Source organism: Lepidochelys kempii, chromosome 1 (assembly GCF_965140265.1).
Source record: "Lepidochelys kempii isolate rLepKem1 chromosome 1, rLepKem1.hap2, whole genome shotgun sequence".
In the NCBI taxonomy this organism is placed as follows: domain Eukaryota; kingdom Metazoa; phylum Chordata; order Testudines; family Cheloniidae; genus Lepidochelys; species Lepidochelys kempii.
The window spans coordinates 56609375-56632608 of NC_133256.1; the positions used below are offsets into that span (position 1 = coordinate 56609375).

Below are 23234 nucleotides of genomic sequence, written 5' to 3' on the forward strand. Positions count from 1 at the left end.
TCAGCCTCTCCTCATAAGTCATGTGCCCCAGCCCCCTAATAATTTTCATTGCCCTCCACTGGACTCTCTCCAATTTGCCCATGTCCTTTCTGTAGTGGGGGGACCCAAAACTGGACTCCACCATATTCCAGATGTGGCCTCACCAGTGCCGAATAGAGGGGAATAATCATTTCCCTTGATCTGCTGGCAGTGCTCCTACTAATGCAGCCCAGTATGCCGTTTGCCTTCTTGGCAACAAGAGAACACTGTTGACTCATATCCAGCTTCTCGTTGACTGTAATCCCCAGATCCTTTTCTGCAGAACTGCCGCTTAGCCATTTGGTCCCCAGCCTGTAGCGGTGCATGGGATTCTTCTGTCCTAAGTGCAGAACTCTGCACTTGTCCTTGTTGAGCCTTATCAGATTTCTTTTGGCCCAATCTTCCAATTTGTCTAGGTCACTCTGGACCCTATCTCTACCCTCAAGCATAACTACTTCTCCCCTCAGCTAGTGTCATCCATGAACTTGCTGAGGGTGCAATCCATCCCATCGTCCAGGTGATTGATGATGATGATGAACAAAACTGGCCCCAGGGCTGACCCCTGGGCCACTCCGCTTGATACCAGCTGCCAGCTAGACATTGAGCCGTTGATCACTAGCCGTTGAGCCCGATGATCTAGCCAGCTTTCTATCCATCTTAGAGTCCATTCATCCAATCCATACTTTTTAAACTTGCTGGCAAGAATACTGTGAGAGATGGTATCAAAAACTTTGCTGAAGTCAAGATATATCATGTCCACTGCTTTCCCCATATCCACAGAGCCAGTTATCTCATCATAGAAGGCAATCAGGTTAGTCAGGCATGACTTGCCCTTGGTGAATCCATGTTGACTATTCCTGATCACCTTCCTCTCCTCCAAGTGCTTCAAAATGGATTCCTTGAGGACCTACTTCATGATTTTTCCAGGGACTGAGTTGAAGCTAACTGGTCTCTACTTCCCCAGATTCTCCTCCTTCCCTTTTTTTTAAAGATGGGCACTATATTTGCCTTTTTCCAATCATCCAGGACCTCCCCCAATCACCATGAGTTTTCAAAGATAATGGCTTATGGCTTTGCAATTACATCAGCCAACTCCCTCAGATGCATTAGATCCGGACCCATGGACTTGTACATGTCCTGCTTTACTAAAGAGTCCTTAACCTGTTCTTTCACCTCTGAGGGCTGCTCATCTCCTCCCCATACTGTGCTGACCAGTGCAGTATCTGGGAACAGACCTTGTCTGTGAAGACGAGGCAAAAAAAGCATTGAATGCTTCAGCTTTTTCCACATCATCGGTCACTAGGTTGCCTCTCCCATTCAGTAAGACTCCCACACTTTCCCTGACCTTCTTGTTGCTAACATACCTGTAAAAACCCTTCTTGTTCCCCTTCACATCCCTTGCTAGCTGCAACTCCAGTTATGCTTTGGCCTTTCTGATTACACCCCTGCATGCGTGAGCACTATTTTACACTCCTCCCTAGTCATCTGTCCAAGTTTCCACTTCTTGTAAGCTTCCTTGTTGTGTTTAAGCTCTCCGAAGATTTCTCTGTTAAGCCAAGCTGGTCACCTGCCATATTTGCTGCTATTTCTGCATATCAGGATGGTTTGTTCCAGCGCCCTCAATAAGGCTTCTTTAAAATACAGCCAAATCTCCTGGACAAATTTCCCCCTTATATTAGCCTCCAAGGGTATCGCGCCCATCAGTTCCCTGCAGGAGTCAAAGTCTGCTTTTCTGCAGTGCAGGGTCTGTATCCTGCTGCTCTCCTTTCTTCCTTTTGTCAGGATCCTGAACTCGATCATCTCATGGTCACTGCTGTCCAGGTTGCCATCGCTTCTACTTCCCCTACCAATTTTTCCCTGTTTGTGAGCAGCAGGTTAAGAGGAGCACGGCCCCTAGTTGGTTCCTCCAGCACTTCCCCAGCAAGTTGTCCCCAACACTCTCTCCAAAAACTTCCTGGATTGTCTGTGCACTGCTGTATTGCTCTCCTAGCAGATGGCAGGGTGATTGAAGTCCCCCATGAAAATAAGATACCTGGAGACTCAAAGCATAATCTGTTCCTGTTGGGCCTGAGCCTGTGAGATGTGTTGAAGCTAGTGAGCTGAGGGCAGGCAGCACCTTGCAGGAGGCAACTACACCACCTCGCAAGATTGTGCTCACTCTTTGCAACAAATGGAGACATTGGGTAAGCCTACATCACAAGGTGAAAAAAACCCTCGCAGCAGTGAGTCTCAGAGCCTGGGTCAACTGACTCAGGCTTGCTGTGGCTAAAAATAGCAGTGTAGATGTTCTGGCTTGTACTGGAGCCTTGGCTCTGTTACCCTTCCCGGGTTTCAGAGCCCAGGATCCAGCCCAAGCCGGAACATCTATATTTACTCCTGGGGGAATTCTGAGCAACTGCACATGTGCAGAATTTATTTCCCCCGCAGATTTCTTTGCTTCCCTGCAGAAAAATGACTCTGACAGGGAAGCTGCAAGAGCAGTCAGACACCACTCCCTAGCTGCGCAGGTACATCATTTCAGGCACCCGGAACAGCTGGCGGAGAGGTAAATCACCTCAGGGCTGGAAACACCCCAGCCAGGGGCTCCTACCCTGAGCTGGGATCAGCTGCTAGTCCTGGCTGGGCTGGAGGCAGGAGAGAACGGGATTTCCTCTTCCCCTACAAGGAGTGGCTGGGGCTGTGTCAGACCCACCCCCAGAAACCTCTGCCAGCTGCAGGAAGCTCAGCATCCTCCCCTGCTTCCTGTCCCCATCACTTCTCAGCTGCAGGGGAGGGGTCACTGTACAGGGAGCTGCTCCCCCATCCGTCCAACCCCCGTACATCTGGACTTCCCATACCCAGAAACCCCCACCCTCACCCCCTGCCTCTGGACTCCCCACCTCTGCACCCAGACCACCCTCCACTGAGCTCCTTGCACTCTGGACCTCCGCCCCACCCCCCTGAGTCCCCACATCCAGACCCCCATGCCACTGGCCCCCATCTAGCTGCATCCAGACTCCCACCCCACCAGGCCCCATTCTCCCAGCACCCAGACCCCCCAGCTGAGACCCCTTCTCTGAGCCCCAACCACTTTTACCTGGAAGCCCCTGCAGAGTCCCATTACCCTTACACCTGGAACCCCCACAATGCGCCTCTGTGCATCCAGATCCCCCCCACATCTAGGACGCCTCCACTGAGCTGCCTGCACCCAGATTGTCCCACGCAGAATCCTCTCACCCCATACCTGGATCTCCCCACACTGAGCCCCTCCACACTTGGCTCCTGCCTAGTTGAGCCTGCCTGCCCCACACCTGGCGCCCTTGGCGTAAAGGGGCAAGGCCCTAGGGTATTTCTGGGGCAGGGCCAGGCCTTGTGCTGGGTCAGGGTCAGCTCACCACTGAGTCCACGTCCCAGGGTTGGGGAGTGGGGAGGCTGCAGGGTGATCTCTCACCTTTGTGCAGCCAGTGGCCCACTGCCATGCTGGAGCCTCTGCATTTATTTATTGACAAACAAAACGTGCAGAATTTGCAATTTTTTGGCACAGAATACCTCAGGAGTGTATACTGCCATTTTTAGCCCTATAACACAAGCCCAAGTCAGTTGACCTGGATTCTGAGACTCACTGCCGCAGGGTTTTCTTTGCAGTATAGACGTTCCCATTATATCCTAAACAATAAAGGACAAATTGCGCCCTGAGATACAAATGAACAACTCCCACTGAAATCAGGGTGTGTTGAACACATACATCTGACTGCAGATTTGGCTCTGAATGAAGTTTGTGGCAATGCTGACAAATGCCCACCGTTGGCATGTAGTGAGATGGGAGGTAAGTATCATTCCATGTTCACTCTTTGAGTGATGAGACAGCCAGGGACTGGGTTCTTTGACACAGCACCCTTTCATTTTAACAAACATCTTTTTGCTTATTTTTTTTTTTAATTGCAACAGCATGAAGAAGCTAAAGTTAGCTTCAGATAAGACATATATGAAATTTGTTTGCATATATAACCTCATTGTTCACATACACAGCCATACCAACCAGGCAAAAACAGTGAATGATATTTCAACATGAGAAAGATCAATCAGGCCAAGAGGAAATTGTGACCATCCAACTGTCACCATCACCATTTAAGTCTGGTTAACAATAATAAACATTTTGTTAACCAAATTTTCCAAGGTGCTGTTCATTTTATCTGCACATTACAGTTTGGCCATTAAGGCATTTGAGTGCCACGTTGAACTTGCATCACATGCTGTGATCTAGTGGTTAAAGCTGCAGGTCATCTCTCTTGTATATTATTTTCTTAACTGCTGTTAATGCTGGATGAACTTGGACAAGTCACTTAAAACCTCTGCATTGAGAATCATGTGATTCAATGCATGTGAGCCGATCCCTGCATGGAGCCCTGACTCCCCTAGGGCTCTGTGCAAACACAAGGCTCCACCCATCTGGTACTCACTGCAGGATTGGAGTCTTAGGGTACATCTGCATTGCAGCTGAGCGGCTGCTTCTCACCACAGGCAGGCTTACACATGCTAGCTCTATGTGAGCTAGTTTGCTAAAAATAGCAGCGGGGCAGTCTAGCCACCTGAGTGAGTGGCTCTTGCTTCCCACAGTCATTAATTAAAACCCTTGGCCTGAGGTTTCGTGGCCCTGAGTCTTGCCCCATTTTTAGTAGATCTTTGGGTCATATTCATCAGTGTACCTCCATTGGCATAAACAGAGCTACGTTGATTTTAGTGTTCGTTAAGATTTGGCTTATTACATTTTTTATAAAATAAAATGAAACTATGCAAGCACTACACAAAGTAGTAGTCTCATTACCTCTCCCTCCCACTCCAACCACTTAGTATAACACATTGAGTCTCTCTCCAAATTCATAATTTTTTTTCAGTGCTGATTATCTGTTTGTAAATCACCATGCCCATCTATGGCTCTGTCTACATTTAATGAACAAGAACTGCAAAATGTCTTAGCACAAGAGATCTGATTGTGGATGGTGCTGAACAACCCTCAACTCTCACTAACTCAATGGGACTTTGAAAGTCCTCAGAACCTCGTGAGGCCCAGAAACTGTAACATTAAGAGGAGGCATTATAAATGTTGCATGACTCCATTACATTTCTGTGTCTCAGTTACGCTGCCCCATGCTGTGTTTGCAGTGCCTTCATTTTGATCTTTAAGCCTCCAAGGTATAGGGAATAGTAATGACAATGAGGACAACTGAAGTGAAGCAAAAAGGAAAATTGGCAAGTTAGATGTGTGCATAGAAACCCACTAAAAATAGCAATGTCACTCTAACAAGCCAGACTTCCACCATCCTTCTCTGTCTGTCTTTCTAGGGACATAGATGGCACTTTACTTATATAACCCTGTGTTGGTATAGCAGTTACCTCAGATGGTCTCTGGTTACTAATGTTATATTTGCGTGTTCTATTTTGGCAGCAAATTCATAATCTTTTATAAGATCATGGCATAAGGTGTGAATCACAAGCGCACTAAGTTCTTGATTCTTTGGTGGATTCACATGTGCAAGCAAACACTGATTGGACGTTGCTAATCAGTGGCCATTATGGGTTGGGCTCTGGCATCATAAAGAAGTGCCAGAGCTGTGCTGCTCCCATCGCAAAGCTTAGTGCAGGAAGGACCAGTATAGGGGAATGGGGGGCAGGAAGAATATGGCTATCCTGGTTTTTTTTTCTTGTTCCCTTAGATCTTTGAGGACTATGAAAAACTGCTTCATTCTGAGAATTATGTCACAAAGAGACAATCTTTAAAGGTAATGTAAAATTCCTGAACGCTTTTTTTTTTAATAGCCATAACATGCTCAGACTATTTCACAGAGTGGCCCTATATACTGTTTTTTTGTTACAAAAGAAATTCTTTTAAATTAATCTAGTGCTTGTGAAAATCAGGAGATATTTTTGTCACTGCATTGGGGTTAGCATTGAAAAGTCCTAGTTCCTGAACTCATATGGCAAAGCCTGGAGTCCTTTCTCTGAAATGAGAGTGTCATCCTCTTTTCTCACTGTCACCTGAGTTCACAGCGTGGTTCAGAACACAGGTGGGAGTGAGTTTGGTAGGTTCGTTGTAGTCCCCATTTGTCCATGCACCAAGCAATTTGGTAAAATCTGCAGTCTCCTCATGACTAGAACAGGAAAGTGTGGGGCATGTAAGTATTGAGGTGAATTAGCAAAACAATGTGGGATGGTTGTACTTGCTTTTATTTTATCTGGCTTAATCCAGTTGTTTCTCTATGCATTAATATGGTATCTATCTCTCCAATATTTGGTTGATCAGTGCTATTGGACAGTTATATCACTTTTATGAACAGCAAATTCACCTCAATTTTTTAAAAGGCCCTCCATTTTTGAAGCCACTATGGCCTAAGATAAAACTCTGTTGAAACCCCTGGGGGTGAAGATAAAAATGTCATGCTTTCATCTGAATCATAATCAGTTTTGTGCGGAGTCACAAAGCCTTTGTTTTTGTAAATGTTCCCATAGCTGCTGGGTGAACTGATTCTGGACCGACACAACTTTGCCATTATGACAAAATACATCAGCAAACCAGAGAACCTGAAGCTAATGATGAACCTGCTGCGAGATAAAAGCCCAAACATTCAGTTTGAGGCATTCCATGTGTTCAAGGTAACTCAGCGTGGCCTTCCGAGAGGAAGGAACATCTCTTTCACTGTGGGAGGGAGGAGAAGCCAGAAAAATGTGGGGTTTTACAAACCATTTCAAACATTTGAAAATGTTTTAATAGGAAATTTCTCCCTGACAGGCAGTTCTCTCTCGCTTGCTTGCCCTCTCTAGGTGATGTCTAAGGCAGGGTCATTTGGATCTGGGCCTAGTGATCTGAGGGGTCCCTTGTTACAGCAATGCATTATTAGCAAGAGGTGACAAATTGCCTGGCTGATTGCTGCAAGCTAACCACTTGCTGGAGTCGATGGTGGTCTCCTCAACCTTCTTAGGTCATGTCACAGTGACTCTGGGTAAGAATTGGGGGAATCATGTGATTCCAAAATATTTGATATATTTGGCACCCAGCAATCAGATATTAAATGCTGTCTAAGAACCTAGACAGACAGTGTTGGCTCTCTGGGTGAGGCAGAAGCAAGTGGAAATTTTTTTAATATTTCAAGAGATTTGCCTTTGATAAGTTTGAGCCCAACATATGCTTAATCCTCCTCGTTCTCACTCTGTTTTGCACTGATCACTAATGCAGCCTTACAAAATTGCAATAAAAATATTATTAGCCCAGGCACATACACTACTTTCTTTTATCATCATCATTTGGTTAATTTTTTTTAATTTTATTTACCCATCAAAAAAGTTTTTTGTGCTGAGCAAGAAGATGAGTAGAATTATTATGATGCAGAGCTACTATCATGCAAAATTAACTCATAAATATGTCTGGATGTATTTTCATAGTTTGAACAGATTAATTTTCAGAGAAGAGGGATAAACCCATAGGAGTGGGGAGAATGTCCTTCTTGGGAGATGTTTATAAAATAGACCACATTGCACCAAATGGCAAGTATTTTCAAAAATTACATCACCCTCAGAATGTTCAGAAAGGCTTTTGGAGGTCTTTGATTTTGTCATTTCTGTTGTGCAAAAGATCTTTCAGAAGGCATTCACGTCTCCAGCATGTGGCTTGAAGGATGGTATGGCTGCTCCGTATAATCTTTCATCTATGTAAAGTAATCACAGGGATTCCCAACATATTTCAATATTTTGCTTCCTGCATAATAAGCCTCAGTGATGCACGTAATTACTTGTGTAAGCCTTTGACTTGTTCTTGACAACCAAAGTACTGTGAGTAGCTTCTGCTCTTACCCCTTATCAGGACGTATGCAGCTCAAAGATAAGTTGGGGAGAGCAAATCCCAAATACTTGCAGTCTTTAAGTGCTCAAATGCCGGGGGGGGGGGGGGGGGGAGAGAGAGAGAGAGAACTGGTTTCTGTTAGCTACTTTTTCGTATTTACTAATGGTCACATTCTTATGCATGCAACTTCTATGCATGAAGTGCAGTCCCTGAATTAATCCATTAGGCCACTACCATCTATTGTTTCAGATTGCCCTTAAGCACCCAGTTCTGCTGAGCTGTTTCAATAAATCAGACAGTGATGAATAGGGGCGTGGCAGTTGAGAATAGTTGATTTTATTTTGTTTAAAATAGAAATTTGAGGATTTGGAGTGATCTGTAATCATAGCTATCTATGTAATGGTATGATATCATTACTGTCACCCTCATCCTCCCTCCCAGTGTCCACCGTCCTTTTGTTTCTCATGCTCAGAGCATCCAGTTTGTAGGCTCTTCAGTGTAGGGACTGTGCCTACCCATGTATTTTGTGCAGTGCCTAACACAATGAGGCCCTAATCCTGACTGGGCCTTTTGGCACTATGTGAAACAAATAGTAAATGATGATGCAACCCTCATTGATGTCAGTGGGTCAAAGTCTTCCCTCAGCTCCATGAATCCAACTTCCATGAGACTCTATTATTTTTACAATAATATCTGATGGCAGCAGTTAGAGATGAATGTAATACGCACAGTATTCATCTTACAGATCCATCATCCAGTGGAAGTTGCACATTTCTACCTGAATGTAACCCATTCAGCAAAATCCCCCTCTCCAGTCTGCAGCATAGCTCTCTTGTATATTCAACTTTTGTTCCACATGTGCAGAACAGGTATAGAATACACACGAGAGAAGGACACTGAGTGTTTTGTCCTTAGTTTTCCTTTATTAATAAATTCTATGCTGATGATGGGAACCAATCCAGGAAATCCTTAAATATGAAAGAGAACATACACTTCATGGAAAAACTACTGCCTTGTCCCGATGCCCTTTCTGGCAGGTGAAAGGCAGCGATGTTCCTTGTTGCTCTGGGGTGCAGAGTCCTTGGGCCTGATTCTCTCCCTGGTTACTCTAGCTGTATGCTGGTGTAACTGAGGGTGTGGGAGGAAGTCGGGCTCTGTGTCTTTATTTTCACATATTTCAGGCATAGTTTTAATTTATCTGGTTAGTCCTGTTTCAAATGACCACAGACTGCCAATACTGAGATGAAATCAAAAATTTGCCAAGCGGCTGATGCTTGCTACTTACTGCGAGGTGCCAAAAGATTTGGGTTTAAATTACCTGACTTGGATGTTTTTGCAGCTAGGCACATTTGAAATGAAAAAAGTGCTTGTTTTGTAAGTATCCGAATTCCAGCTCTCCCATGCCCCAGTTGACCCTGAAAAAGGCATATGACTCTCAGCTCCTTGAGGCAGTATCTGATTATTGAGGATTTGAAGCTGCAATATTTTAACTAGAGCCATGAGCATCTAGCATTCTAAATATTTTACCGTTAAGTTTGATGGCAATTAAAAATGCAATTAACTCTTCAAGCACTGAGGACAGTTGTATTCATCCAGGAGCGCTCTGCCCAGAGGTACAGAAGATAAGTAATGAGGTCTCATTTTCAGTACTTCCTCCCATCTAACTGTTCCTTCACCAGCAAGACCTCTACCTCCTTCATCATTCCTGCTCCCTCCCTTACCCTTGCTCAAACAAAATGAGACCTCTTCAACCCTTAGCCTCCACCCCACACAACCAGTCACCAACTCATGGCCACCTAAAATCCTTGGGAATATAGGTAGACCCCAAGTAACAAAACCAAGGGGATTAGTGAGTATTTTAAGTGTTAATAAAACCTTCCCCACGAACACACACCTTTTCTCCTTCTTTATTCCACCAGGGGAATCAATATCTGGTTTGAAGGTTGAACAATAAAAGGGTCTTTCTGAATACTCATGTGTTTTCTTTTGACAAATATATTTGTTACCATTATTGGTCAATCTGAGTATGTGATTTTTGCTTCTTTGTTCTCTTGCAGACAATCAAAAATAAAGCACACTGCAATATATTGCACACAATGCACATACAAATCTAGTATCAGCCTCTCTTGGCAGTCGTGTTAAACAATTCAATTATTTTGTGAACTCACCCCACAGTGGTGGTTCAGGATAATATAACATTTTTCTTAAGCAGAGATGTAGCAAGAGAGGTTTTAGTGTTTAAATCTAAAAATAGATTGTTTGACCTTAGCTTCATTTTTCCATTCTCTTTCATGCACATCACAAAGCTACCTCCTGTTGCTCACTCTGCAAACGGTTCTGCATAACTTGACAATACTGACCATTTCCACTCAGCATGGGGCGGAAGCTGAGTTTGTGTTGTTTCTGAGCTATAGACTTGATAATACTTTGGTCTGTGGGGGAAGTTGTCGGTTCAGCTACGTGAGCTTTCATGTACTTCCAGCGAGGTGGTAATCCCCCTGCGACGCATATGAGAAAATCATGGCACAGTTTCAGCCCTGGTGGGTCGATTGGCCTGTCGGTGTACAGAGTGATACATGCTGGTTTTGGACCATAATTGCTAACCATTTGAAAGTAGATCAGAGGTTGCAGTGAACTATTCTCATCAAGATCCTGTGACATTCAGTAGCCTTGGCCTCTGTGTTTAAAAAAACAAAGATTATCAGTGACCACACAGTGACTCATCGAGCATCAGACCATTTTAGTATCTTTATCCCTGTTGTGTTCCCTTGAGGAGATGATGATGACGACGCATTGTCATTAATTGTGAGAACCAAGGTCAGACTCCAGAACTCTCTGATCAAATACTTTATGGAGTGGATGTGGAGTGTACAGTTTATCAATTTTGATGGACAATACTGATTTAAGGCCAGCTAGAGGACAACAGTTCTATTTCATGGCAACTTTTGAGTTTTGACATTTGTTTTCATTCCGTGTTAGAATGAAAAGAAAAACCTTTCAAACATTTTCACAAAGTGAAGTTGTGTCGAAACTCCTCTGAAGTGACCAGAGAACTCTCAATCACAAAACCCTTCCCGACAGATATGTTGTTGAAACCAATACATCCCCACAAAATTATTTTTTCAAAAATATTCCAACTAGCTGTAATCCTGATGTTGTTTCCAGGATATCTCTTATCTTTTTTTATTGTCTTCAAGTGAGGCATTAGCAGGAGACTTTAAAAAATAAAACCTCATACTGGATCTAGCCTCAAAGTATAAAGATTCTTTGTTGTAGATGTGTGTAAAATTTCTTTGTTTCAATACTGTGACATTGTGGTACTATAGTTGCTTGAGGGAGCCAGTCATTCAGTTTTATAATCCTTTTATGATCCCAGGGTTTGAAAACAGTATTTGAGAGTTGAAATTGAGTCCTGCAGTAGGTCTAGTAGTCAAAAGATGATTTACATTTGAGTTTTCTATCTTTTATGCCAGTTTTTCAGGGGGAGGATTATAACCTATAAGCAATCAGACAAGAAACTAAAGAATTCAGCCTAATAGGAGACATCAGCTCACGTTTAATCATTTGCCATGCTAATACATATTTTAGGCTAGAACCAGTTTTAAAATTAAATCCTTTCAAGAATGTTTGCAGGCTGTTCCTTTCACACTGTGTAGATACAGTGTGGTCTAAATGTTCAAATTGACTAATCATTTTCTGTGCTTTAATTTTTGGGTGGCCTACTTGAGACCTCTTAAAGGGGCCTGATTTTCTGTGGGTGGGTGCTCAGCACTTTTTGCATGTCAGGCATCCGATGAAGTGAGCCGTAGCTCACGAAAGCTTATGCTCAAATAAATTTGTTAGTCTCGAAGGTGCCACAAGTATTCCTTTTCTTTTAGGCTCCTTTAAGGTGTCTCAGATTGGGCACCCAAATCACTAGATATTTCTGAAAATGCAAGGCATTGCAAATATATTTGCATTGTGCTCTCGCAAACCATTCTTTTATTTATCTGAACTGAGGGAAACAACATGCAATTTCTATAATAGGGTTATTTCTAATGGAAGGAATGTTTTTAAATGGCCAAAGCAGAGGCTGAACAAACCGCTATCTGTACCTCTCAGTACACCCAAGGGGGCCATGAGCTGGCTACCTTGAGATCAAGGAACATGCCTCTAATAACAGACAATACTTTTTGAGAACTTGAAGCATCTGGCAAGGAGGTTGCTCTAAAGGGGTTGTGGTGAAGTCTTGCACTGTTGAGTCGGTTGTCATTGCTTGTGAGCATCTAGAGGTCACCAGGAATTTAAAAGTCCATGACTTTAAAAGTTCAGAACAAAGGGTTGGATTGTTGAAAAGAGGCCTCTTCTGGGTGCGGATTTGCACTTTGTGGTATGGTGGGGGAGCTGCTTCAGTGGCCTTGTCCTTCCTGGGATGTGGGAATCTGCACAGGGGCTGGGATCTAGGCTGGGGAGACATATGCTCAGGCATCAGTACAGACTACAGCTTCTTGCTGTGGAACCTCCCTTTGAAGGAGGCTGCAGATGTAAGCAGGAGAAGCCCTCGGAGCCAGTCTAACAAGGAGCCAGAAGAGAGTTACAAAGCGGACAAGAGGCAAGTGCCTCTGAAGTGAGGGATTGCTACAAAAGGGAAGATCCCAGCCTCTCATCTGAGTGACCCACAAATAGCAATTCCAAGACACTGGGCTGCCAGTGAGCTGCGTATGGAAGCGTGTTACATTGTCCTTCTGCTCTGCCTCACTGCTGTGTCCTTGTGAGCTTAGCAAACAGATTGAAATGTACGTGGATCCTGCTCTTGTAAATTTCCATTCACAGACTGCTGGCTAGAATGGACTAGGGAGGGCAAAGTGAAGGATGTGACCTAAGTTCACAAACCGAAACAAAGCTGCTTGGTCTAATTTTAGGCCATTTCAATTTAATATGGAAATTCTATCACCAACACAAGACTCGCCTGTTCTCCCAGTAATTATGGTTCTAAGACATTTCATGTTGGAGGGCCGTAAATGTGGAAGTGATCAGGGATTTATAGCCAACTTTCAACAGCTGGCTTTACAATCAAACCATTTGTCAATAAAGGGAACAGAATAAGGGAGAGTGATAGCAAGGTCAAGTGTAACTTCACTTCCAGCTGCTAATGAGCAAGATCATGGGAAACTTTAACGTGTGTTTAAAATACAAGGATAGATTTTCTTTCCTATTTTGGCTGATTTGGGGTCAAGAAATCTGTTGGATCTCCCCAGCTAATATGTGGCTAGCACAGTCTGTTCCTGTGCCCTCCCTGCAGCTCCAGAGGCATAGGTGCTTGTTAGAAATGGAAGGGTCATGGTCAGAGTGCAACTGCATTAATCCCCAGCTGGCAAACAACCTCTTGAGAGCCATAGCCAGCTGTCATACTTAAGACTAAAAGATCTTAGGGGCTACTATAAAGTATGCTGGGCCTGAGGTCAGTGTAGAACTGGTCACAGGGAACAGATAGCTGCAACCAACAAATATGCAGTCCCTTCCCTTTCCCCTCTCACTGGGTACTGCACTCAGTGGATACAGGGTAGGCACCAGAGAATCTGGCCTCCAGCATTCAGTTGACTCAACAGAGAATGATGTAGGGCAGTGTCATGATTCTGATTGTTCATCCCTCTCTTTCTGTCTCTGTCTGTGTGTGTGTGTGTGGTTTTGTTTGCATGTTAGGTATTTGTGGCCAGTCCAAACAAAACGCAGCCTATCGTGGAGATTCTATTGAAAAACCAACCCAAGCTAATTGAGTTTCTGAGCAATTTCCAGAAAGAGAGGACGGATGATGAACAGTTCACCGATGAGAAGAACTACTTGATTAAACAGATCCGAGACTTGAAAAAGCCAACGCCATGAAGAGCTCCCCTAATTTCCCATCGTAGGCATTAAATCATATTTGTTCAGTTCCTCCCATGTGTCATTTAACAACACAATAGCGCTTGAGAAGTGCCTGTTTTAGTTTGATTCTTTGTTCACATAGATGTCAAGAGTATAAAGGTCTTACATGAAAACTAAAAAAAAAAAAAAAAAGTCTGGAATAATATATTCTAATCAAGTCTGTGATTATTTATGTCAGTTTAGACACCCTCTGTATTAGAAGCTGGTAAGGCAGATTTTCATCTGTGCGCTCCAGAAGAATGAACCTCTTTGCTCTTGCTTTTATCAGAAAACTTGAGCTCTCCGTAAATGCACAAGGTAGGAGGTCTGAAGATTGTAACTATCTTTTTCTTTGCACTTGTAGTTGTGAATTTATTTTAGTTCTGCATGCACATGAGGACTGTGAAAGAGGGTGTTGGGCGATTGACTTATCTGCACTGATGTAGTGGATTTGTTAGCTAAAGCAGTGGGAGATAGATTTGAAAAAGTAAGGTTCACATTTTCACTTTATTTTTATGTTCACTCATTCCTTCAGTCTTTTTGATTTCACTCAAGCTCAGAGCTTTCCCACCAGTTTGGCCAACTGAACCTAGGAACTAGGCTAATACTTCGGGTGGGGCAGCCAGTGCCCACTGCCTCCCATCCCTCCGTATCTGATCTAACCCTACAATGCAGTCTAGGCTGCCCCCAAACCCCAGTCTTGTAATAAGACTGATCAGGAGAAGTCCTAGCTCCACTGGGAATTAGAACATGCACTTTAAATGGGAGCCAGGTAATACATCAAGGCTAAGGGCAGAGGTGCATCGCTAAGGACCTGCTCCTGCTCCCATTGAAATAAGTGAAAATTTGATCATTGACTTAATGGAAACAGAATTGGGCCGTATTCAGCACTTCCTATTCTGGGCACAGTCCTGAAGCATGCATCTCCCATTGGCTTCAGCGTCAGTGGGGCACTCAGCACTTCGCAGGAGTGAACCCTAAGCTGAGACCTAAGGGAAGCCCAGGCACAGTATCAGTGATACAAGCCTGAAGTACTAATACCTGTGCCATGATTGGGAACCCTCCGATGTGGACTCTGTAGTGGTTCAGGTTCTGCTCCTTCATACGTACCTGTGCTGGGAACATCATGCCCAAAACATTCAAACCTGGGGACCTAAATCAGACTCTGAATTTCTTATTTAGGCATCTAAATAAAAACGGCCTAACTCTGAGCAGCCGAGCAACCCCGGTTCCCATGGAGTCAATGGAAGCTGCAGAGGCTCAGCCCCTCTGAAAATCAAGCCACTTCTTTAGAAGCTTGAACATGGTTCTAGGAGTGTCACTTTGGGCTCACAGGGTTGCCCTATGTGGTTAGCATGTTCCCTTTGATTTGTTCAGACGTGAATTCAGTTTCTTTGCTAGAGGCTGAACATTGTGGAAGGGGAAATCATTGCACTGTGATGTTTAAGATAAATAAAGCCTTGGGTCCAAAAAAAGTTGCCTAGATATTCTTGCCATTTTTTCTTCTTCTTCTTCTTCAAGGAATTAAGCACTGTGATCCTGGGTATTTTGTTTGGTGGAGGAGTTTGAGAGTGGGGAGGGAATATCTTGAAGTATTTCTTCTATTAGCTTAAATCTGGGTTTTTCTGTTTGTTGAATGAAACATTACGTTCTCCAGCTATAATTGCATAGCAAACACTTCAGTGAAAGGATAGAAATCAGGTGAGATTTTTGTCCATAAAACTGTTGTATATTAAGGTGATTGATAATTTAATTTGTATGCTTTAGAAAAGGGGGGGAACCAAACAAATAGGTCATCAACACATGGTTTACTTTTAAGATGTCAGGCATAAACAAAAATGTATATCTTAGTTGCTTGAAATTTTAAAATTATATTTACAAGTTATTAAAGGCATGGTTACTAATCTACGCTTTTTAATCACTGTTTATTTCCTTCCCTCACTCCCCCCCCCGCCACCTTCTCAAAAAATGCTTTCGCTTAGAATCTTTTCATTGCTAAATTCTCTCTCTCTCCTCCACCAGCCACAACTTCCACAGATGGAGGAGGACAGATGATCACTTTCTTCAGAGCCAATGTGCTTTGCAGAAATCACATTTGCAGCCTTCACTGTCATGGGGCCTGACGGTCCCAGGCTGCAAAATCCAGTTTGGCCTTCCTGCAACCTTCAGTGCCATGCCACATGGCACTGACGCACTCTGTGCTGCACTCACTGCATCTCTAGAGTAGGGAGGGGGCTTTTGGTGTGGAAAAGCTGCAGAGCTATTCGCTAAATGGTCTGATCCTCTGAGATGTGGAGAGTCTCCTGTAAGGTGCTGAAACCAATGGGAGTTGGGGTATTCAGTGTCTCAGGACCTCCTAGGAGGGGCCCATTTCAGGGACTGCATGAACACATTGGACCTCAGCCCCTAGAGTTACGTGATAACATCAGAATCTCAGCTTTCATCTACAAAAAATGTTCTAGCTTTCATGTTTGTGAAGCGAGCCAGGTGTATCCGATTCAGTGATGCCTGCCTCAGGCTGCAGGCAGCCTGAATCAGTAGCTCTGAAATGTGTGAACGGCCTCATCCATATTAGTGGGTTGTTAACTCTGAAACTCACTGCTTTGAGAGGCCCCAGCAGAGGACTCTATGTGGGCAGATGGTCTAGCTATTCTCCCCTATTGTGGCTCCATTAGGGGAAGAGGGGCCCCTACAGAGAGTCCCATGCCTACAGCGGGGTAAGTGGAGCTGAGTCATCAGTCCTCCTGAACAAACCCCAGCCTGCCCACAATGATCCAAAGAGTGGAGAGGCCCCAGTCTGCCCCAGAAAGTGATGTTGGGCACTCCAGAAGCCAGCGCTGGGCCACTACCACCACAAGTAGAAGTGGGACCACAGCGTCCCATGGGATAGGGGCTAAGGGGGCCCATGAACTGGTGTGCCAAGAATTCCAGATTCTTTACATGGCCCTGTACAGAGCCATACCTATCCACTTCCTTCCAGTTTATTGCACATAGGGCTGGCTCAGTGTTTTCAGTCTAGTATGAAGTTATTTCCAGCATACTGAGGGCAATTCAAAATCATTCCCAAACTCAACTTGTTTAACATTTGTAAAAGGGGAAAGCACTAGAAATGATGGTGATTACATTAAGCTTGAGGAGCCCATTAGGCTCCATAATAATATTTCACAGCAGGCTGGGACACACATTTCTAATTAGTTGAAAGATGAGGTCTTCTCTGATTCATCTTGGAGTAAAGATAGACTTTTCAATTTCCTTTTGTGTTTCAATCAGGGCTCCTGTTTTGTCTCGGAACCAGCTCCTGACAGGAATATCACAGTTTCTCCCAGGGACTAAAATTAATATGAGTGGGAACTGTGTGATTCCAAGACCATGATTTATCAATGAGAAAGGTGAAAAAGAACACTTGTAGGCAGGAGGAAAAAATAAACCAGAGAGAGGCTTGAGCTGCGGAATCCAGATTCCAAACCCCACCCAAAGGTCAAGGGATGTTTGGATCTGGAGATTTGGTTTGTGGCAACTTGCAGAATTCTGTTAGATCTGTACATAGAAACCTACTCTGATACAGAAGAGTGTCCAGAATATACAAACCAACCCATTTAACTGAGTTTTTAGACAGTTAATTAAAATAGGAGGAATTTGACTAAAACAGTCATCACAGTCCTTCCTCTGTAATGAAAAATGATAAGTTATCCATCCTCAATCCATTTCAACAGATGAGGAAAGAGTTGTCTGATGGGGAACTTGGGCCTTCACTCATTATGGAATTTGCACTCTGTTTCCATCTGAGTGTTACAGTAAATAGTTCATTTTAGTTGTTTTTGCCCTACACCCATCTAGTATATTTGGAAAGCACTCATCTCTATAGCATCTAGATGCCTCATACAGTAATTAAAACTAACTATATGAGAGAGAGAGACTGGCACCATGATTCCACATGCTTTAAGTAATTTCAACAGTAAGCCACAAGTCTTCACTACCCCTCAGAATAACATTCGTCTAGGGTGACATCCTGGCTCCATTGAAGTAAATGGCAAAACTCACATAGAATTAGTGGGGCCAGGATTTCACCTCTAATCTATTGTTGATGGCACTTACATGATAGATGAATATTTATTACTGAACATTTATATTACAGTAGCACCTACTGACACCAGTTGAGCTCCAGGCCACATACTCTGTACAAACACATGATGACAGCCCTTCCCCCATAGACTCACAAGATGGACAAAGCAGGAGAGGACACTGATAGAGAAAGGTGAAGTGACTTGTTCACAGTCACACAGCAGACCAGTAGAACCTAGGATCTAGAACCCAGAGCCCCTGATTTGCAGTCAAGGGCCCTGTCTGTACTGCCTCCAAAATATTCAGGCTGGCAATTGAACCCAAGCCAAACTGTTTGGAAGGCTGCTGTGTGCACCACTGACTTAGCCACTCTGCCTTGGAGTCAGTGATGAGTCGCTAGTAGGGGTGTATTTTCAAAGAGCTGATGACTTAGCCCTGGTCTACACTGGGGGCGAGGGGGATTGATCTAAGTTACGCAACTGAAGTCGACATAGTTAGATCGACTTACCATGGTGTCTTCACCGCGGTGAGTCGACTGCTGCCGCTCCCCCGTCGACTCCGCCTGCGCTTCTCGCGGCGCTGGAGTACAGGAGTCGACGGGAGAGCGCTTGGGAGTCTATTTATCGCATCTAGACTAGACACAATAAATTGATCCCCACTGGATCGATCACTGCCCGCCGATCCGGCGAGTAGTGAAGACAGACAAGCTTGTGTATCTGTTTTTTATATACAAGGGAATGTTACTGGCCCATTACTTGTCATACACATCTGAATACGCTTCAGTGAGTCAGGATTTCAAATCTCTGCCTTCCTTTTGGAGTTGAAAGGGGGTGTGGGTGAGTCACCCCAGACTAACCCTTCCCACTTCTCAAATCATGTAGGGAGGAATGGTTCAGCATGGACTTAAAGGATAGCGTGCTGGCTCCTGAATCTCCGGTATCCTGAACTCTGCTTTGTCAAGAACAAGGCAGTCTCCATCAGCACAGCGGCTCTGAAGCTGTTTCTATTAGAGTCAGTGAGGGGTTTGCAACTGAGGTCACTGGGAGCATGACCAGACCTCTAGTGCCCAGATGTGGTTACAGTAGACCCTCAGATTCCAGACACCAGAGTTATGAACTGACCAGCCAACCATATGCCTCATTTGGAACCAGAAGTATATGAATAGGCAGCAGCAGAGACAAAATAAAGCAAATACAGCACAGTCCTGTGTTTAATGTAAACTACTAAAAAATAAAGGGAGAGCAGCATTTTTCTTCTGCATAGTGAAGTTTCAAAGCTGTATTAAGTCTGTTCCGTTGTAAACTTTTGAAAGAACAACCATAGCGTTTCGTTACTATCATTTCAGAGTTACGAACAACCTGCGTTCCTGAGGTGTTCTTGACTCTCAGGTTCTACTGTAGTTCTGAAGCGCTGTCCCAGGGACAGCATGCCTCTGTGATGCCATATATATAGGTAAGGGATGAAAATTTCTGAGTAGCAAATGTGAGATCAACTTAAGAAAGGGAGACACGTCAAATATTTTCATGTGAACAGGCTACAGTGCACAAAATGACAAGACACATCCTGCGTATTCTAAGGATTTCTCCTTTAGATTCATCCATGATCGGGAAAGCTGGGCACTTTCCTGTCTCCCTTTCTCACATTACCACAGCTCCCCTTGAAAGCAATGAATGGCATGTGCCTGCACCTTCAGGAAGAATGCGGTCTACACTTTCTCTGTGGAAATGTCTACAAAGCATGGGGGAATGAGTCTCTTAGCCCAGGTCCCCAGACTCACGCTAGCAGGGATCATAGTGCGCTCTAAACAGTTGTGTAGACAGTGCTTTTATGGTATGCCTTGGAGCTTGGGCTGTCAGTCCTAGGGAGCAGGGTTGGTGTGTGACCCTGTGGCCCCAGGCTGGGAGCCTTGCTCCCAGATGCTGTGTAGACATACACTATATTACCCAAAAGACAATGTGTTACTAAATGTTCAAGAGTCATTGGCAGGAGTCTGTCATGCTCATCGTTATGCTACACAGCTCCCAGGGAAATGACTTGCCCAAGATCACACAGATTTCCTGACCAGCAGTCCTGTGCCTTAACTACATCCCCCTCCTTCCTGCTGGGCTTCTTCCAGGGATGCGAATGGGAAGAATTTCCTGTGGTCATGAGTCAGGGTTGATTTAAACAAAGCAGAACCAAACAACCAAGAGTAGAACCGGAGCAGTCTCAGCAGCCAAGAGAGTAGAGAGCAAAGACGTACCAGCCCATCTCCTCCAGGGGACCATGCTGCCGCTTATTTTAATCACACCGAGATGACACTTCAGTGGACGCTTGCACATTTAATACATAAATAACTGGCCAGGGCCAAGCCCTTGAATCCTAAGGTGGTGGGCACTATAGAAACCCTTCAGCTAGATATTCTCCCGTGTGTAGCATTGTCTGTTCAGTGCCACAGTCATGGACTTTATGCAATCTCTGCTTTGTGTAATTAAAAAAACTCATTCCGGTGAGGAAAGAGGCTACTCAATTAATGAATATGCTCTTCCTTCTAGGAAAGAAGACAGATCGGCACAGTTGCATGCTGGAGACTGTGCCATTTACACGGAACTGACCTTTACACCATTTATGACGAAGGCCTGTTCTTTCTAAACTAGGCGGGACCTTATCTATGTTCATATAGTTCTGACAACTATAACAGTGTCCTTGAACTCACTTTGAGAACAGCTGCCTTGAGAAGGCTTTGAACTTGCTTAAAAAAATACTTATCAGACCCTAGCACTTTGAAGTTATTCAAAGCTTTGGGCAAACAGGAACTAATTGGTGCCAGTCTTTTACCATGAGACACGCTTAGCTGCATTGCTGCATGCACCTGGTTGCCATATGCAAATATCCAGTGGACCAACACACACCAGCCATTTGCTGGTGCACATGGCAGAAGGGCGAACTGGCCACATATACACATAAGCATATGCCAGCCAGCGTGCATGGCAAAGGCAAAATGCTGTGTGTATGTTCTCGCACTTCCTTCACAAAGATAGGTAAAGTCGTGGAATCAACTGTCTTCCCATTTTAAAGTTGAGCACAGGGAAACTTACAGAGAGAAGATGGGTGATTTGCCTAAGGCCACTGTCAGAGCTAGAATTAGAATAGGACTGTGTGTAGCAGAGCCTTGGGGTGACCCCTCTGATGCGCACTGAATGCATCCGATGAAGTGAGCTGTAGCTCACGAAAGCTTATGCTCAAATAAATTCGTTAGGCTCTAAGGTGCCACAAGTCCTCCTGTTCTTTGTCTCACACAGTTGAAATAATAAGAGGTTTGTGGGTCGAGCACAGTAATGCAACATTGCACAGGGAGAGCCAAGAACAAGAAAAATCCCTGCTGAGAAAGGGACCAGTACAAATCCTGGCACATTCATTAAAGGCAAAAATGAAAGCAACAGAGCTTTTTCTAGGCATAATATAAATAGTTAATCAGGTAAGCAGCCTAGGAGTAGCTCAGAAGCTACTGGAGTGACCCGACCAGCCTGTCTGAGACTCAGGACTCCACATTATAATGCCGCTTCTCTCTCATCCTGCTGTACGTTCCCAGGGGCTCACACATTGCCAGAAGGGTCTACGTTGCCCATTTCGGTATGGGCTGTGGTGCCAAGTACAGGCTCCACAAACACGCATGGGCAAGGGTGTCTGCCTATCGCTCTTGACAGCATGTTGAAAATCAATGCAGCATTGAAGCTGGCGACTTAGCCGTGGTGCCTGATGAGCTTCTTTAAAGCCTCAGGCCTGGCCTACAGTTCAGCTCAGTTCAGGGAGGAGGAAGTGGCCGAGTCCTGAGTCACCAACTGGGGGATTTTTTCTCTGAGACTTTGCTGGGGTTGTGCTGGCTGGAAAAGGAACTGCTGCAGCACTGTGATTACACTCATCAGTGAGCCAAAGGGAGGGTTTGTCTAGCCCCCGGCAGCTGCGCTCCAACCACTCGGGCCCAGAGCAGGGTCACTAGGTCTGGCCAAACGCCACACACAGAGCCACAGGGATGCCAAGTTTTAACTCCAAGCCCTTAGTGTCTCCCCTTCTTTTTCAGTGCCTCTCCCTCCCCCACCCGAGGAACTGGCTGCTTCTCTGACAAGATCCAGCGCCACATCAGTCTACTCTGCCAAAGCTATAGGCAGTGCTCCCTTCTGTAGGCCAGCCTGCCCCATCCCAAAGCACCTAGTGACCCAACTGGCCACGCCCTGTCCCAAGAGGCAGGAGCGAGCTAAGCCACTGAGGTGGAAGGAGGTGTAGTCAGCCAGCATAAAGTTTTCGTTTGTTACAAGCTGTTTAACGTCGCTGCCTGACAGTCTGCAGCCAGCCTGGCTTCACCAGCCCCTGCCCCTTCAGTGACGATGGAAGAGTTTTCAATACTCAGCCCAAAGTAGCGGGCCACACCCTGCCAGCAAAACTAGACGTTAGGCTTCTGACTGAGCTGGCTGGAAAAAAGTGGCACATGGTTCACAAACACACTGTAGACAAATGAGCCCCCGCCCCCCTCTCCCCGCGCTTTTAAAATTAAAATGGCAAATGTACAGTCCTGCTATCTGAGGCCAAAAAGAAAGGCAGTGAGTCCTCTTTCTGTTGTTCTTATTAGGGAAGGTTTGGGGGGGGGGGCTATCACATGTCTCAGGGCACCTTTAAACTTCAGCAAGAAAAGCGGGGCATAATTCCTTCCACCCTTTAAAAAAATTCCTTTCAAGTTAGTCACCCAGCTCCGCTGACAATTCACCAAATTCAGTTCAGAAATTGTTAGTTAAGCATCATAATTAAGGCTACGGTTTAGTCAAAGTCATGGACAGGTCACAGGCAATAAACAAAAATTCACGGCCCTGTGACCTGTCCATGACTTGTACTATATACTCCTGACTAAATGATGGGGGTTCTGCTGGGTTCTGGGCGGCGCAGCTGCTGCTCTTGCTGGGGGGGGGGGGGGCAGGGACTCCAGGGCACCTGCTGGTGGGTGGGGGAGGGCTCCTGGGTGCCCACTGGTGCTCAGGATGTGGAGGGGTGGCCCAGGGCTGCCGCTGCTGGAAAGGGGCAGCCTGGGCCCCTGCCCCTGCTGCTGGGACTGGGGTGGGACCACCGCTGCTGCTGCTGGGGGAGGAGGGGCCTGGGACTGCTGCTGGCGGGTGTGGGTCTGCTGCCTGCCACTGCTGCTGGGGGGGGGGGGGGGGCGGGGGTGCAGCCCCAGGACCGCTGTTGTTGCTGCTGGGGGGGAAGGGAGGGCTGCCCGGGACTGCTGCTGCCGCTGCTGGGGGGCTGCAGGGGGTGACCCAGGACCACCACTCCTGCAGCTGGCAGATGGGGGTGGTGCGGCTGGCCCCGGGCCACCCTAGCTGCTCCGGTGGCCCTGGAGTCTGTCACACCTGCTGGCTGCAGAAGTCATGGAGGCCCTGGCAAGTCATGACAGCCGTGACCTCTGTGACAGCCTCACTGGGTTAATCAT

The 23234-nt window shown here is 45.4% G+C and overlaps 1 protein-coding gene across 8 annotated transcripts in view; it reads left to right on the plus strand.

The window, feature by feature from the left end:
• CAB39L (calcium binding protein 39 like) overlaps positions 1–15622 on the plus strand; it is a 105679-nt gene extending 90057 nt beyond the window's left edge. For all 8 annotated transcript variants that reach the window (XM_073343720.1, XM_073343710.1, XM_073343750.1 and 5 more), the window contains 3 exons: positions 5712–5777; positions 6505–6648; positions 13514–15622. In XM_073343720.1, coding sequence (XP_073199821.1) covers positions 5712–5777; positions 6505–6648; positions 13514–13693 — 390 coding nt within the window. In that variant the 3' untranslated portion in view covers positions 13694–15622. The remainder of the gene's footprint in view (positions 1–5711; positions 5778–6504; positions 6649–13513) is intronic.
• Positions 15623–23234: the final 7612 nt, after the last annotated feature.